The following is a 17,263-nucleotide window of genomic DNA, read 5'->3' on the forward strand; positions in this document are numbered from 1 at the left end:
AAAAAAAAAAGGGGGAAACAGATGTATCATGATGTTCCTTTAGTACTCACACTGTAAATCTCATACGATAGAAAGAAAGAAAGAAAGAAAGAAAGAAAGAAAGAAAGAAAGAAGTTGGAGCGATTGATAAATATGGGAATAATCGTATGGCAGAATGCTCTCTACTGGAAGGAAAAACAACAACCTGTTATTTGATAAAACAGAAAAAGCTCCGATGATGAAAACCTGTGTGTGCTGGGACGGGGAATTACAGCGTGAAGTGTGTGTTTAGGAGAAAAACAGCTGGCAGTTTAAAGCTGAATGTTTATTTGAAGGCAAGGTGAGTTCGCAGTGTATTTCAGGCTGAAGTCTAATCCGAGGAAACGCTCTGGGCTGTACGTGGGTTCTGGGTGGAGGCAGATTAGAGGTAATATGATCTACTCGTGTGGATTCTAGAGCGAATACGAAGGGAAGAGAAAACAAGTCCTGCACGCCGAATAGACGTAAAAATGAGCTTTACAGTATATTCACAATACATGCGTGTGGGCTTTTACGCTATAAAGTTTAGCTATGAAACTTTCTGGGAGCAGAATTTTTAGCACCCTAGATGAAAATATCACAGGCAGTGAGTAATATTCTGAGCTTAAACACGTGTGGAGGCTGTAAAGCCTTTTGAAATCCTCCATTTTGTCCATTTGGGGAGCAGGAGGGGGCGGGGTTTCAGAATTCTTATCAGCCCCATCGTATTAGATAATATTCAGTGAAACTTCCTCGAAACAATCAGCGCACAGAGCTGTTGAACAGGCTTGGAAAGGATCTTAACCGCTCCTTTATATACTGTAGAACATCAAGACGTTTTCACTATTCCGCCAAAAGTATGTGGACACCCGACCATCACATCCATATGTGCTTGATGAACATCCAGATTTATTCTCCACTTGTTGTTATGATGAGCTCTGCTCCAGATTTCCGGGCGTGGCTGTGGGGATTTGTGTTCGTTCAGCTACAAGAGCGTTAGTGAGGATGAGGTCAGGCGCTGATGTTGATGTGAGGAGGCTCCAGTTCCAGTTCATCCCAGAGGTGTTCAATGGGGTTGAGGTCAGGGTTCTGTGAAGGACACTCCAGTTCTTCTATTCTTCAAAGACGTTCTATACAACCGTGTGCTTCAAACTTTGTGCTAACAGTCAGGGGAAGAAACACGTACAGTATGGGTGTGATGGTCAGGGGTTTTTTTTTTGGGGGGGGGATTCCTCTACTGACGAGCCGTAACCTCCTGACAGATACAGTCAGCTTTTCCTTCTATACGGTCCGCTTTAATAAATGGAGAAACGAGTGTGCGTTTATTCTCAAACTCAACGCAGATGAACGTCTAAGCTTTGGAAGTGCGAGTAAAAAAAATGCGAAGCGTAGCCTTTGTACTGTACTGTAGGTTTGTATTTAATTAAACACTACACCTTTAGCAGACAGGACTCTGTGCAGGATGTTGGAGATCTGAAGTTTCTTCTCTCTCACCGCTGCGCTCAAATACTCTCGGTCCAACAGCTCCAAGAAGACCCGCAGCTCCGCCACCAGCTCCTCCATTGCTGCAGAAAACACGCAAACATATAAACATGATCAGGACAAAGGAACCCCACACACATACACACCAAGATGTTTTCCACATTTTAACAAGCTCTCCTTCAAAGGTGATCACGGGCGTCGGCTGGCAGCGTACCTGAGGAATACGAGCGGCCAATGGAAATTCGTCGCTCTATAAAAAAAAGGTGTACTGAAGCCAGCACACATAACTGAGGCTTTACATAATACATATGTGTGTGTGTGTTTATTTTATTATTATGTAACCCAGGGAACGGTGCTAGAGGATTAGCGCGTGCCATGAAATGAAGTGAAATGCTGCAAATTGAGGACGGCATAGCGGTGACACTCGGGCTTTGCACAGCTCAGTCACGTCAAGACCTATTACGGTGGCGGTGTAGGACCGTAAAATTGTCATCGGCTGCCATATGATGTCATGGGGGGGGGGGTTTCCCTTGAACTAAGATTCAGGAAAACCTGATCCCGGTTCATCCAAGATGATGAGCCAGATATACTCCAGGTCTGACTGCAGTACCACCACAAAAAAATATACAGTCTGTAAGATTGACTGCTTAGAGAAAGCAATTTTGCAAAGAATAATAATTCGATATTGTCTCGTAGTGATGTGAGGAATACTGGATCAGTCTTTAATCTAATAAATACCTTTAAAAATACATTCAAATGATAATATGTACATGAAATATTTAACATTCCAATGCCATGTGCGCATGTTTTGGGTTCTCTCCTGGCACTGCCTCTGCTTCCCTCTGTCCTGTCGTGGATTTGTTACCTGACTGTGTTCACCTGTTCTGTGTTACTCCTTAATTAGTTACGTTATACGCTGCGAGGTTATTTTCTACCGTTACGTCCGTGCCTGCTTCTGATCCTACTTCCTGTTCCTCATTGGATAGGATTGTTGGATTTGTCTCAATAAAGACCATACTGAGTTTACGCACTCGCTTCCTGTCTCGACTCACCGTACATCACGGGTACCCTGATATTTACATAATCGTATAATTCGCTTGTAGTTCCTCATTTGGATCAAAAGCGTCTGCTAAATGAATAAATATAAATATAAATGTAAATAATCCACCATAATATTAATTATACTATTCGACTTCTAGTAGATGTATCACTAGTGATAATGCAAATTGGACGTGAATGAACACAATGTTATTTTGCAACGCTTTTAAAAACATTTTCAGGACTCGCAGCCGTTCCGGTAGTTGTGCAAGGATAAAAATGAAAATTTAAGAGTCGTCGGTGTTCATCGACTTCAGTCCCTTGTCAATGTCCATATAAGCAAGGATTTGCTTTAGTAAATATTTTATACAAGGTATCTTTTGTACTAGATTAAATACGATTTACATGTTGGCGCAGTAGTTGGAGAACATGTTTTGGGTCCAGGGGCGTAGTTTCCAGGGGGGATGGGGATGGGGGGTAACCCTCCCAATAATCAGAACTAGTTTGTCATAATAAATCAGATAAAAATACTAAAAGCCCCCCTGCGTTGCGCAAGTTGGTATTTCCCAACATAATGCTTCATGAGTGTTGTTTGACTTGGAGAGGACACAGGGAGCTCTGAAGAGCTTCCTAAACAGTTTTAACATTCAATGTACAGCACAGGGTTGGAGAAACCAGACTACACTGCCTAGGAAGGTTAACATGAAGCATCTGAATGCTGAATAGAAACACAGACAGCGGTGTAAGTTCAAATGATTGCGTAAAACGTGCTGATATAACGGTAGCTCGCAACACGCGTCGACCGAGCCAATTATACACCAGCCGTACGTCTCGTGAAGGTGTACGTTTCTCTGTAATGAGAGCCCTAAGCCCTGTACACAGTTTATGAAGCACTTTCATCTCTGACAGCCAAACAACGTGAAAGGAAATACACGTTAAGAGCCGACCGAGAGAAACGAATGGCACGCGTAAATGAGGACCACCTTCGAACTGTGCTTGGGGGTGAAAAGAAAAAAAAAACAAAACACTCAGAGGAAGAAAACACCACCCAGGCACGAACTTTCAACCTCCCACTCTCCTGTCGCCAAACACACACTCTTTCTCTCTCTGGCCTCGACGGAGCCTTGTGTCAACACGATCGGATGACGAAAGATGGCTGCTTCGCTTCCAAAAGCAAGAAGAAGACATATCCGGAGGTGAACAATGAAAGAAGCATGTAGACGCTGGAGCCAGGACCGCAGAGACACCCGAGTTTTCAGTCCAATGTAATCCAAAGCCAGTTTGACAGGAAGAGGATTTAAGTCCACACAGTCTAAACAGTAAGACGGACGAGCACATGTTTTCTGTTTCCAGTCTCCAAACGCAGGTAGTCTGCACTGGAACTAACGGACTGAAAACCAATGGTGCAGATTCATTCAAATGTGTGTGTGTGTGTGTGTGGTCAGGGTTTATTACCACCCAGGCAGCAACAACAACCCTCAGCATTACACAAACGCTTCATCATTTCACCACAGAGCGTCGGTTCTGTGTCCTGTCCCGTGTGAGGAATAAAACCCTCGGCGTCGTCCTGTTCAACTCAAACCCGACGTCCTGAAGTGTTTTATTCCTCTTATACCACGGCCACAATCCAACTCGGACCTTTCTTCGTTTATCAAAGAACGACGCCTTGTACTTTATATCCATTTAACGTCGTGGAACGTCCAGCAAACGTACAGGAGTTAGTTCCTGTTCTCGCTTACGTTATGGCAGCTCTAAAAGATTCATTCCCCTTTGAACGTTTTTGGAAAAAAACAAAACAAACCATAAACTCATCTGACTGGAAGATGTCGAAAAACTTGACAGCGTCACCCCTGACTGGTAAAAAGAAGCGCCGACACTGGAGACTCCTTCCGTAAACGTTGTCCTCGTGGGTTTGTTTGTTTGTGTTTTTTTAACCTGTGAGCGAGCAGTCAGAACGAGCGCATTAATATTCATAGAAACCTGCGATCTGTTCTAGAAAATGAATCAACACCTTGTCTTCGTCATGGCGTCAGGTGTCTTAGGGGTAATACTTCGTCGTGTGTGTTTCGCGTGAACATTTGGGCATGTTTGGATTTCGCAAGAGCGCTCTCGAGTATCGGTGGTCTGGACGTGAGACAAACCCGTGCTGATTAAAGAATCATTTCTATGTTTATTCATCTATATATTTATTTTTTTAAATTTATTCTCACCTCCTAAACGGTTGACGATACATTTTTTTCTTACCGCGTATTCTTTGAAACAGGAAACTAAAACTCGACCGATTACTGAAACAAACAAACCCGTTATCAGACACACTGTAAACAAACGGATCACGAAAACAGTGTGAAAAGGGGATTTCTGTGGTAAAAAAAAAAAAGACGTAAATAAACGGATCCGCTTTAGCGATGATGTCACTGTTCTCGCTCAGAGACGCCAAGATAGCGGGAAGTGCTGAATCGCTCAACCGCAAGAAACGCTTTGCTTTGGGGTTTTTTAGTTAAGTATAGCTGAGATTTAAGATCACACACACAACGAGGGTGTTTGTCGTCCACTAAGCCAGCGGTCTGAAACTTTATCTGCAATGACAGGAGGTAGCTTCAGGATTTAACTCCAGCCCGAAAGACAACACGTAGACGGATAAAGAGCAACAAGAACTGATAAAACTAACGGAATCAGGTGATTGGTTGGAAATTGGTTGGAAATGCAAATTTATGCAAATGAATAATTGCCACAACCCTTGTCATGTTGCAGTATGTAAGGGTGGGGCGATATTATAAAAAAAATATAATATCACGATATGATATCAGAGAATCGTTTCTGAAGAAAGTGCCAGAAATACCATTGTTGCATTTTAAAAATAAGAAAATATCGTTTTTATTGATAATAAACAAACAAATAAAGATTAAAGAGCAATTTTTTAAAACCTCAAATCAGCTACTTCCAGTCATGCTGTCATTATTAAAAATAATAATAATAATAATAACAAAGAATTACTTTATAATATTTTATCACAATATCGATATTATGCCTTATGCTGCAGTTAATTTTAAGTGTTAATTTTGTATTTAAGCGTTTCTTTGTATTTCTAGATGAGCACTGGGTTTTTTTTATTGCACAATTGAGTGTGAATGGATATCACTGGTTATTGCAGCTGTAAAAGGTAGCATATTTGCTAATTCTGGTTCAGACATTGGGATTACCTGACGTCACTTACTCAAACCGACACAAAAAACCCCCCAAAATTTTGATATTGAAAAGAGCAGGTATAAACAGCGGATGGGCTGGTCCGTCCCTGCAGAACCGTAAACAACAGATAAAGATCACACTTCTGAGGAAAAGGATGTTTAAAATGTATAATTATTTCAGAGGATTTGTCTCTAGAGTTTCACTTTTTCAGCTGCTGCTACACTGATAAATATTTTCCCCGAGCCAGAACAACCTCCACTTCTGCCTTCGTGTCATTTTTTCCCCCTCATCGCTCACTTCATGTTCCAGCCTTCGGTGCGCTTTACCTTTTATGGAGTTTTGAGGGTGTCGCTAAATGTAAATGAGCTGTGTCAAGGGCACGCTTTGCACTTCACGGCTACACGAGTACGAAGAAACTCTTTCTAAATCCAGCACAAAAGATTTGTCCGGGCTTACACGAGCTATTATACACAACTTTACTAATATATATATATATATATATATATATATATATATATATATATATATATATATATATATATATAAATTAAGTCCGATATCAATCCTGTGACAAAAATATACGTCAATGACAGCTTTAAAGGTTCATTATATAACATTTGGGAAGATAATGTCTCTAACGTTTAAATGGGTGGAGTTGAATAAGACTTGAATGATTTTTTAACTCGTTTTATTTATTTAAATTTTTTTAACACAAATTTTTTTATTAATAATATTTAAATTAATTATTTAATTTAAAAAAAAAAAACTGACATGACCATCATTTACACTGACATGACCATCGCATTCAAGCGCACTTGAATCGTTCAAGCTGCTAACTGCGTTACAAGTCTATAAACGTGCAACTTCTGAAAGGGTGAAAAGGCGTTGGGAGTTGTTGGGGGGTGGGGGGCGTGGGGGGTTGGGTGGCGGGGCATACACTTGTTCCGGGCTGCTGGCTTAAACTATTATTTCTTATCATTTCTGCATTATTTTCAACATTATTTGTATGAGTAAGAAATGAAAAATATTGACTATTGCACCTTTTAATGACCGTATTCGCTGATAAGTACAGAACATTCTGGAATGACTTTATTAAAAATGAAAGGAAATCATCAAATTTCATCATGGAGCTTGAGTTTCTGAGACTAATGTTGTTTAAGGAAGGCCACCGGTTTGCCCAGTCGGATATCTGACTGTACAGTCTGGCATCAGACATCATGTCAGACACTGCGCTCAGGATTTTATAACGTCTATTCACATACACGGTGAACTCGGCGTTTAAACCAGCTGCGGGTTTGAACCGAAATTAAGAATCCAGGATGCTGAAAATAGGATGGCGTTGTCGGCACCGTGAGCCAGGATTTATTTATTTATTTATTTTTGCCGGGATTCAGATTTGAGAATCCACGCTGTGGTTTTGGATAGTCGGCCTACTTTGCTGCCTGACCACCACAGACAGACCGGGACATACCAGCGCACTGACACCATACAGCCAGTCACCTCATCACTAAATCCTAACACACACACACACACACACACGAACACACGAGATTTCTTCATCAGCAAGTTCCTGAAAGTTCTGGGCTTGGATACAAGTCTTCCTGGTGCCAGTGTCTAATCTCACAAAAATTTCCACTGCAAAAAAAAAAAAGCAGCCAAAATTAGCTCCATCACCAAAAATGGTGACATCATGATGCGATTTCTTTTTTTGGAGTTTTGTCGATAATGTCAGGTGTCTGGTTAAATGATAAAATAATAATAATAATAATAATAATAATAATAATAATAATAATTATTATTATTATTATTATTATTATTATTATAATTTTCACACAAATGTCTTCCTCCTTTTCTTTGTTAAAAAAACATAACTTCATTTTTCATAATATGGTTTCACTTAATAGTCACTTAATCTTCAGTGTTAATGCTAGCTGGCTGGCTAACAGGAGCTAACCTGACAGGTTTGTTTATGCTCACAAGCTAAAATCCTTTCAGGTTAGTGCATGCTAGCAAGCTAAAATCCTTTCAGAAATCCTGTCAGGTTAGTTCATGCTAGCAAGCTAAAATGCCGTCAGGAATCTTGTCAGGTTCATTTATGCTAACAAGCTAAAATCCTCTCAGAAATCTTGTCAGGTTCGTTTAGCAGGATTTCTGACAGGATTTTAGCTTGTTAGCATAAACGAACCTGACAAGATTTCTGACTGGATTTTAGCTTGCTAGCATGAACTAACCTGACAGGATTTCTGACAGGATTTTAGCTTGTTAGCATAAATGAACCTGACAGGATTTTAGCTAGCTAACAAACAAACCTGACAGGATTTTAGCTAGCTAGCATGAACTAACCTGAGAGGATTTTAGCTAGCTAACAAACAAACCTGACAGGATTTTAGCTAGCTAGCATGAACTAACCTGACAGGATTTTAGCTAGCAAACAAACCTGACAGGATTTTAGCTAGCTAGCATGCACTAACCTGACAGGATTTTAGCTAGCTAACAAACAAATCTGACAGGATTTTAGCTGGCTAGCATGAACCTGACAGAATTTCTGAGAGGATTTTAGCTAGCTAGCATGAACTAACCTGACAGGATTTTGGCTTGCTAGCATAAGCTAACCTGACAGGATTTCTGAAAGGATTTTAGCTTGTGAGCATAAACAAACCTGACAGGATTTCTGAAAGGATTTTAGCTTGCTAGCATGAACTAACCTGAAAGGATTTTAGCTTGTAAGCATAAACAAACCTGTCAGGATTTCTGAAAGGATTTTAGCTTGTGAGCATGAACTAACCTGACAGGATTTTTTTAGAGACTTATATTAATAAATCTTCACTGCTAAGCTTAGCATGATCCCTAAATTGACAAGATATTTCAGTTTTCCACTGCTCTAACATACAGTACATTGACTCAGGGAGGTTAATATGTTAATGTGCTGATCCAGAAGTTTGATCAACAAACTATGCACACATCAGTAAATGTTCCTCCAGGTGCAGAACTCGTATTCGTTGATGGAGAAGTGGATAAAGAGATGTTTGGGAATGTGTAAAATGCACGTCTGAGCGAGTGTGTGACAGCTAAATGACACAGTAACAGTAAAGTGCAGAGTCAGCCTATAAATATCCAGCAGATGCTCCATTCCAGCGTTAATGATGGACTACAGTAAACCTCCAGATGTACAGAGACACCGAACACACCACTGATCATCAATAAGAGGGAAAATACACGTGTGTGTGTGTGTGTGTGTGTGTGTGTGTGTGTGTGTGTGTGTGTGTGTGTGTGTGTGGATTGATTACAGAGCACTAATGCGTAAACCGCACTTGAGGGAAGAGGGAATGAGGGGGCCGTGGTTGTAGAAATCCGAATCTCGGGTGGTGGAGAGACTTCATGGTGCCTTGAAAAATGGCTCTGTTTCTCTGAGCCACAATCTCTGTGCTGTATAGTGCTGTATAATGATGCATAGTGCTGTATTATGATGCATAGTGCTGTATAATGATGCATAGTGCTGTATAATGATGTATTGTGCTGTATAATGATATATAGTGCTGTATAGCACTGTATAATGATGTCTAATGATATACATCCATCCATCCATCTTCTATACCGCTTATCCTTTCTTCAGGGTCATGGGGAAACCTGGAGCCTATCCCGGGAAGCATCGGGCACAAGGCGGGGTACACCCTAGACAGGGTGCCAATCCATCGCAGGGCACAATGACATACACACTCACACACCCATTCATACACCACGGACAATTTGGACATGCCTCTAATGATATACAGTGCTCTATAATGAGGTATAGTGATGTATAGTGCTGTATAATGATGTATAGTGCTGTATAATGATGTATAATGATATACAGTGCTGTATAATGATGTATAATGATATATAGTGCTGTATAGCGCTGTATAATGATATATAGTGATGTATAATAATATATAGTGCTGTATAATGAGGTATAGTGATGTATAGTGCTGTATAGTGATGTATAATGATATATAGTGCTGTATAGCACTGTATAATGATGTATAATGATATACAGTGCTGTATAATGATGTATAGTGCTGTATAATGATATATAATGATGTATAGTGCTGTATAATGATGTATAATGATATATAGTGCTGTATAGCGCTGTATAATGATATATAGTGATGTATAATAATATATAGTGCTGTATAATGATGTATATACATAGTGCTGTGTAGTGATGTATTGTGCTGTATAATGATGTATAGTGATGTATAATGATATATAGTGGTGTGTAGTGATGTATAATGATATATAATGATGTGTAGTGATGTATATTGATGTATAATGAGATATAGTGGTGTGTAGTGATGTATAATGATATATAATGATGTGTAGTGATGTATAGTGATGTATAATGAGATATAGTGGTGTGTAGTGATGTATAGTGATATATAGTGGTGTGTAGTGATGTATAGTGCTGTGTAGTGATGTATAGTGATGTATAATGATATATTGTGGTGTGTAGTGATGTATAGTGCTGTGTAATGATGTATAGTGATGTATAATGATATATAGTGGTGTGTAGTGATGTATAGTGCTGTGTAGTGATGTATAGTGATGTATAATGATATATAGTGGTGTGTAGTGATGTTTAATGATATATTGTGGTGTGTAGTGATGTATAGTGCTGTGTAGTGATGTATAGTGATGTATAATGATATATAGTGGTGTGTAGTGATGTATAATGATATATTGTGGTGTGTAGTGATGTATAGTGCTGTGTAGTGATGTATAGTGATGTATAATGATATATAATGGTGTGTAGTGCTGTGTAGTGATGTATAGTGATGTATAATGATATATAGTGGTGTGTAGTGATGTATAATGATATATAATGATGTGTAGTGAAGTATAGTGATGTACAATGATATATAATGGTGTGTAGTGATGTATAGTGCTGTGTAGCGATGTATAGTGATGTATAATGATATATAATGATGTGTAATGATGTATAGTGATGTATAATGATATATAATGATGTGTAATGATGTATAGTGATGTACAATGATATATAATGGTGTGTAGTGCTGTGTAGTGATGTATAGTGATGTATAATGATATATAGTGGTGTGTAGTGATGTATAATGATATATAATGATGTGTAGTGATGTATAGTGATGTATAATGATATATAATGGTGTGTAGTGATGTATAGTGCTGTGTAGTGATGTATAGTGATGTATAGTGATGTATAATGCCACATAAATCTGTATAGTCTTATATAATGATGTACTGTGTAGTGCTGTATAATAATGTGTCGTATAAAACTGTGAAACACTCGTTCTTCAGAAAAATGTTTAGAGAAAACAAACAAAGAGAAATGACAGAGAGGAGAAAGACATTACCCAGAATCCCCAGTGAGAGCCGATAAAGGCCTGTCTTATGTTAATAAGAGGGTGATAAAGATGAGCTGTCAGTGTGTGTGTGTGGTGTGTGTCTGTGTGTGTGTGTGTGTGCGTGAGGGATGAAAGATTGCATACCTAAGCCAAACTGCTGACAGAGTAAATGAGAGATATGGATGAGGGATAAAATGTGAGAAATGCCCGCATGTAAAAGCTTTTAAAAGGCTGTGACTGGGAGAAACTCAGAAAGGGAAGCCCCCTTCACAAAACACTCACATCTCACACACACACACACACAGACACACACACACACACACACACACACACACACACACACACACACACACACAGACCCGAGTGCCAAATAACACAACGTTTGAGCTGTAACCAATTCTAATAAACACATTAAATGCAGATACAGGTTAGCCTGAGCTCAAAGCTGTGCAGAACGTAACACACACATCCTCATACAACGCCACAACCAGGAACGGTGTAGTTTAGCTGGAGTGCTTCGGACATTCGAGAAGTCTTTCACATTGTCGTAACAACCATAGCAAAACAACTTGAGAAACATCGGAAACTTTATGCTTCCCGCCAAGATTTAAAAAGCATCCGAATGTCTAAGAGTTATTGTCAAGAAGCTAGGAAATGAATTTCTGAGAGCTTGAAGCGTTTGCAGTTTTTCGGAACTGTTGAAGGATGTTAGCTAAGTACAGGCTGTCCATCATACTGGGAGATGGGGGGTGCCGGGCGGCGAGTGTCAGTAAACAAGAAGTAGTAATAGGGTGAAATGTCATGCTTCGATTGAGATGTGCATGCTGCAGTTTTCGTTGTGATTTGATGTGACAAGAAATTCACACCGAACAAGTAATGCTGACAAAGCTCCATCTTTTCACGTTCTTAAGTGAAGTTTCTATCCCAGTACATCGGCGAGTAAACGTCCCCGAGGTGAATCGGAAGTCTGTTTGGAAGGAATGGGGAAAGTTTAGGAAGTCCTAGCTAATCCTAGCACAGGAAGTCGGATCGTTCATTTCGATTCGGTTTTATCTCTGTAGCTCTGTTAACAATAGACTTTGTCGCAAAGCGGCTTTAGATTCCTAACGAACAAGTCGGATGCGACAGTGGTGAGGCAAACAAAAAACAACTGCTAACCGTGACGAGTGGGATTATAAAGCATTCCAGTGTGGAGGTGGAGAAGAGTAAAGAAATACAGTACTGGGGACAGCGTTTATGATTACGGCAGCAGGTCTTAGGTACAAATTTACAGCATACACGTATGAGATTAGCAACATGAGGTTTGGGTGTAAACTGTTTTTGGGAAGTGTGGATCTTTAACGGTATGCAGGTGGAACCTTCCGAAGGTGCAGGTGCAGATATTTCTGGCACAAGAGTAGAAATTTGAAAGAAAAGGAAAAAAAAAAAGGGTCAAACCCGATCGAAAGCAATACTTTTTATTGAATTCTCGAAGCTGATTGGCCAGACGTTGTAGCAGCTCTTCAAACCACAAGTCTGTACTAATGTGTTTGTTCTAATACGTTATCTCTTCTATACTAATTTAGGAACTTTTATATAGTGGACGCTACAAATAAGCAAATTTTTTTTTAAAAAGTGTGTACATTTATTCAACATTTAGACAAAAGAAAGACCCGTGAGGGAACGACGCTATAGTTTATAGCTGCTATGACGTAAGCGATGACTGTTTCCGCGACGTGAAATGCAACTCTAAATGGATAAAAAGTACAATGTATCATCCTTTGATAAATAGAAAAATATTAGTCCACACATTGATGTGGTATAAGAGGAATAAAACACTTTGGGGAAATAAACTCTGCTTTATCACGCCACCCTGTTGATGATTACTTTCCTCTAACAGCATGGCATGGAGTGTTTGATTCCTTAATGAGCGCATTGTTGTTACGTTGATACCACGGTAGAGCAAGCATAACGAGTCTTTATTAATCACGTATATATATTACAGCACAGTGAAATCCTTTTTCTTCGTATATCCCAGCATGTTAGGAGATTGGGGTCAGATTGCAGGGCCAGCCATGATACAGCGCCCCCTGGAGCAGATAGCGTTAAGGGTATTGATCAAGGGCCCAACAGTGGCAGCTTCACAGTGAACCCTCGACCTTAACCCGAAGCCGTAACCGTCAAGAAACCACTGCCCCAAGCATCGATGTGAACACCCGCTCTACCAGTTACGATGAATCTTAACTTTGCGAAGTTTTTTGGAAAACTGGACTCCCTACCACGGACAACTGATCCACCAATCATCATCAACGTCCTGCTGGTAAGTCCAAATCTCTGCAACAGTGGTTTCACATTGTGTCAATAAAGTACATCATCTGACCCGACGTTAGAAATCTCGATATTAGTATGTAGTGAGTGAGGAAATAGCAGAATTTTTTTTTGGTGATATTATTCAGCGTAATATTTTCCCGACGCCAGTCCGTCAGACGGCATCCTTGCAAAAAGAACCTAAAAAAACCCCCCTCATCTACTCTACAGTATTGAGCTGTGTAGTCATCTGGTTTAATCCTCATTTACTGCTGTTATAAAAACCGTTACAGAGACATTCTCAAATGGACTAAAATTAGTTTTGGAATTAAACTGGGAAGGCTTTCTCCATAAACAGAGTCTGATTTTAGACTTTTATTAAGAGCCTAAAGCAACGCCAGTGCTACAAAGCACAAACTTCTCTTCTATGTTCTTCTTCTTTAGGTCTCTCTGGCGTAGAGTAACGCTACTTAGAGCATGTAAGCAAATTAGAACCACATGCTGCTTAAGTTTGATCTTCTGCTTGCCGTGCTATAGGCTAACTCGTCAAAATATTCTCTTCGTTAATGTTTAAAAAAAAAATTCGAATCCACTTTTTATCCATCAGAAAACGTTTCGCACCCAGAATGCACTCACCCCTGGAGGCGAACAGAACGGGGTCACTCCGCATGGTGAAGGTGATCGCATCTAACCGAGCGTCCAGACGCCTGCTTTCATCCAGTCCAGCCCAGACAGACCGGCTACGATTCTGCTCTTCTACTGGGAAAACTTTCTTCTCTCTTCTCTCCTCCTCCTTTCTTTTCTTTTCGTCCCTGCTTCTACCACGTCCTGCCCTGAGACTCTACGAGCTCCTCCTTTGTTTGCTTCGAGTGCCTCGAGTCTTTGTCAGTTCCAAAGAGCTGTGAATAGACCTGTCTTTTCTTTTTTCTTTCTTTCCAAGCTGAAATTCAGCACACTTTCTGCGCCTTCTTTATTGTGCAGACGCCGCTCGATGAAAAGCGACACCTCTCCCTCTCTCTTTTTTCCTCCCCTCCCTTTTTTCTCCACCCTCAAGCCTCTCGAGTTCTCCGCCTCCTTACATCCCACTGTTGTGTGTGTGTGTGTGTGTTTGTTTTTGCGTGTGCATGACTGCCTTCAGCATCTGTAGTTGACACACTTCATTCCAAAGCAGCGATTATTTAAAATAACCTCAAACCTCACTCAGGTTCTCGTGGTAGCTTAGCGCAGAGAGAAGGAGAAAAAGCTCCTGGTGTTAATTACAGCACTGAAGCAAATTCCCTACAAAGAGAACAAAGCCTCAGCCATGACAGTGGCTTGAAAAACAAATACCTCCATGTAAACCGGGATCCTAGGGGCTTGCAGCGACCGGAACCTGTAATTTACAAATGTAAAGAGTGTTATTTTATTAATAAATAATTAACGTTAGAGCGCTGGTTATTCGCACATATCTAATTTAGTTCATGGAATTTTACCAGTTCAAATTTCATGCTTGTCACGAAATCAGAAACGACAGACACCCTGGATACGCGCTGCAGAACTGAAGCCGGGCGATACTAAGTTACGTTACCGATATTGCGATAAATTCTATCGCAGTACGCTTTTCGGACTTCTCTGATACATCACGTGGTCTTGATATCTTTTCATTAAACTAAGAAAACTGAACGCACCTAGTAAATATGATATTTTTATGGACTCTTTACAGTCCGTACAGAATTTCGCAGTTTTGTTGTTTTTTTTTTCGCGGAAAACTCCTCGAATCTTGAATTGGCGTAATCGCAATCGCGCGAAATTGTTGTTTTTTCTTCGCAGTGATGTTTGCTGGTAAATTCGACCTGTTCTTGTGACTCGAAGAAGGCTTTGGCTGGACTCGCGGCGTGACGACGTCACGTGACCCGTCTCGGCTCAAATCTGCGGCGATCTTGAAAAATTTGTACGCTCCTACGAATATTGCGGAGTTTGCTCGATTTTGCGTTCGTTTCTGCGAAATCCTGGAGGGACCGTCTTTAAAATGATAACGTTTGCAAACCTTTATTTCGGCAAACATATTGCGTATTGTAGAAATATGGTTAAGTACCAGGATGTGATGTTTTTCTCCCATCGACCACGTCCTCCACCCAACGTTGATGTTTTACGATTTCAAAACCATGTGTTTAATCGTGGATACAGCGAAGTTTTCTCTCCATAAGAAAGGAGTGTTATTTAACATTTATGGAAGGAGTCTCCGGTGTCAGAGGTAAATCTATAGCTTTCGGTTTCTCTGTAACGTGACAAGCTGCGGGGTTTGTTTATCTCGTTTACCTTTAACAATAAGAAAAAAGAGACGCTGGTGAGCGACCGATGGTTTTTTAGGACATTCCACAGTGTTTCATTCCTTACTTAATGCAGTAACTGATCATAAATTTAAACTGTGTGTGTGTGTGTGTGTGATCGCATGCTAATGTATGATGTTTGGCCGAAGGAGCTCGTGAGCACCAGCAGGCCGTGGATGGATGGACTTCCTGTATCTACCAGACCTCAGCTCCTCCCAGGTGCAGTGTGAGGCCCAGTAAAGTGTCACTGCGGTTCCACACTAACGCTCCAGCTCCTTCGTCTCTCCGCAGGAGATCTATCTGCACTCCATCTGTCACTCGGCAAGACCGAGGGGGGCGTCTACAACTGCTCAGTTCTTAAAGTGAAGCGTTTCACCGCCGACTCGTTTCACAGCCTGTCATTAGACCTACGGAACTGAAAAACCTACCCGTCCTCCAAGACTGAATATGTCTCATTCTTATCAAGCCCCTGCCCCAGGGTGGTTTTAGAGATGTGCTGGGATCGGGGGTTGGTCTGACGTACGAGGTGAATTTACGCTCCTTAAAAGTTTATAACCAAAATCAAATAAATGATCTGGAAACAGAGAGAAGGTGCTTTGAAAGAGGCGTCATTGGGTGTTCTTATTGCTTTTTAGGGCGTGTCCTAAATTGAGCTCTAAATCCTACAGTCCGCTTTGTGTGCTTTGGAGTGGCTAAAGCCAGAACCTCGACTATTACAGCATCAATGTTTACAGCACTGGTGGTTGAGAAAGCTATAGACCTGCCTAACTTTAACACTAGGATGGAACGGAGTTCTTGTTGGCAAGAAAATGTCCTTGATTAAAAGCAAGAAGAATTGTTTAGAATATTAGAAGATACTGTAAGATAATCCCAGAGGAACAGTTGTATGATGGCAACCGGACCGCTGACTTAGATTTAGCGTTCAAACAGTGTGACATATCTTCAGAAAAATGGATTACAAGTGTCTCTCAGCACAATGCTCTGGATTAGTGTAAAACTAACTCGACACACATTTAAAGAAGTCACTAGTCAAAACCGTGCATGTGCGAATGATATTTTCTGTTATTAGGGTGTTTAAGGGCGTTTTCACACTTGAGGTATTTTCCAGACTCTAGGGCTTTCTATGCTGAGAGTTTTGTGGAGTGCGAGCGTTGTTTTCAAGCCCAGGAATGAGCCAGAGACCCGATCCCTGGTCCTCTTGAAAACGGTGGTCTGGGGTTCACTTTCACTGAACTGTGGCGTGGACTGAACCGCATTGCGTGTGGAAGCTATCCATTCTCAGAGCCACACACCAAGTACCGTGATTGGTTCAACCTGTCAGATTACTTCCTGTTTCATAATAATGGGAAAAAGGGGTGTTAGGGGTAGAGGGGCACAGTGGCTTAGTGGTTAGCAGATTTGCCTCATACCTTTAGGATTGGGAGTTCAAATCCCGCCTCCGCCCCTGTCTGTGTGGAGCTTGCATGTCCTCCCGTGCTTCAGGGTACTCCGGTTTCCTCCCCCAGTCCGAAGACATGCATTATAGGCTGAATGGCATTTCCAAATTGTCCATATTGTGTGTGTGTGTGTGTGTGTGTGTGTGTGCGATTGGGCCCTGTGATGGGT

At 40.8% G+C, this 17,263-nt stretch overlaps 1 protein-coding gene across 4 annotated transcripts in view; it reads right to left on the reverse strand.

Moving 5' to 3' along the window:
• afap1 (actin filament associated protein 1) overlaps positions 1-17,263 on the reverse strand; it is a 93,606-nt gene that overhangs the window by 48,421 nt on the left and 27,922 nt on the right. For 2 of the 4 annotated variants that reach the window (XM_017483563.2, XM_017483561.2), the window contains exons 1-2: positions 13,986-14,401; positions 1,434-1,562 (exon numbers count right to left, since the gene is read on the reverse strand). In XM_017483563.2, the coding sequence (XP_017339052.1) occupies positions 1,434-1,562; positions 13,986-14,019 (163 nt within the window). In that variant the 5' untranslated portion in view covers positions 14,020-14,401. Of the gene's footprint in view, positions 1-1,433; positions 1,563-13,985; positions 14,408-17,263 lie in introns of those variants that run through there. The other 2 variants (XM_053685206.1, XM_053685205.1) reach the window with 2 other exon arrangements.

Source organism: Ictalurus punctatus, chromosome 13 (assembly GCF_001660625.3).
Source record: "Ictalurus punctatus breed USDA103 chromosome 13, Coco_2.0, whole genome shotgun sequence".
In the NCBI taxonomy this organism is placed as follows: Eukaryota; Metazoa; Chordata; class Actinopteri; order Siluriformes; family Ictaluridae; genus Ictalurus; species Ictalurus punctatus.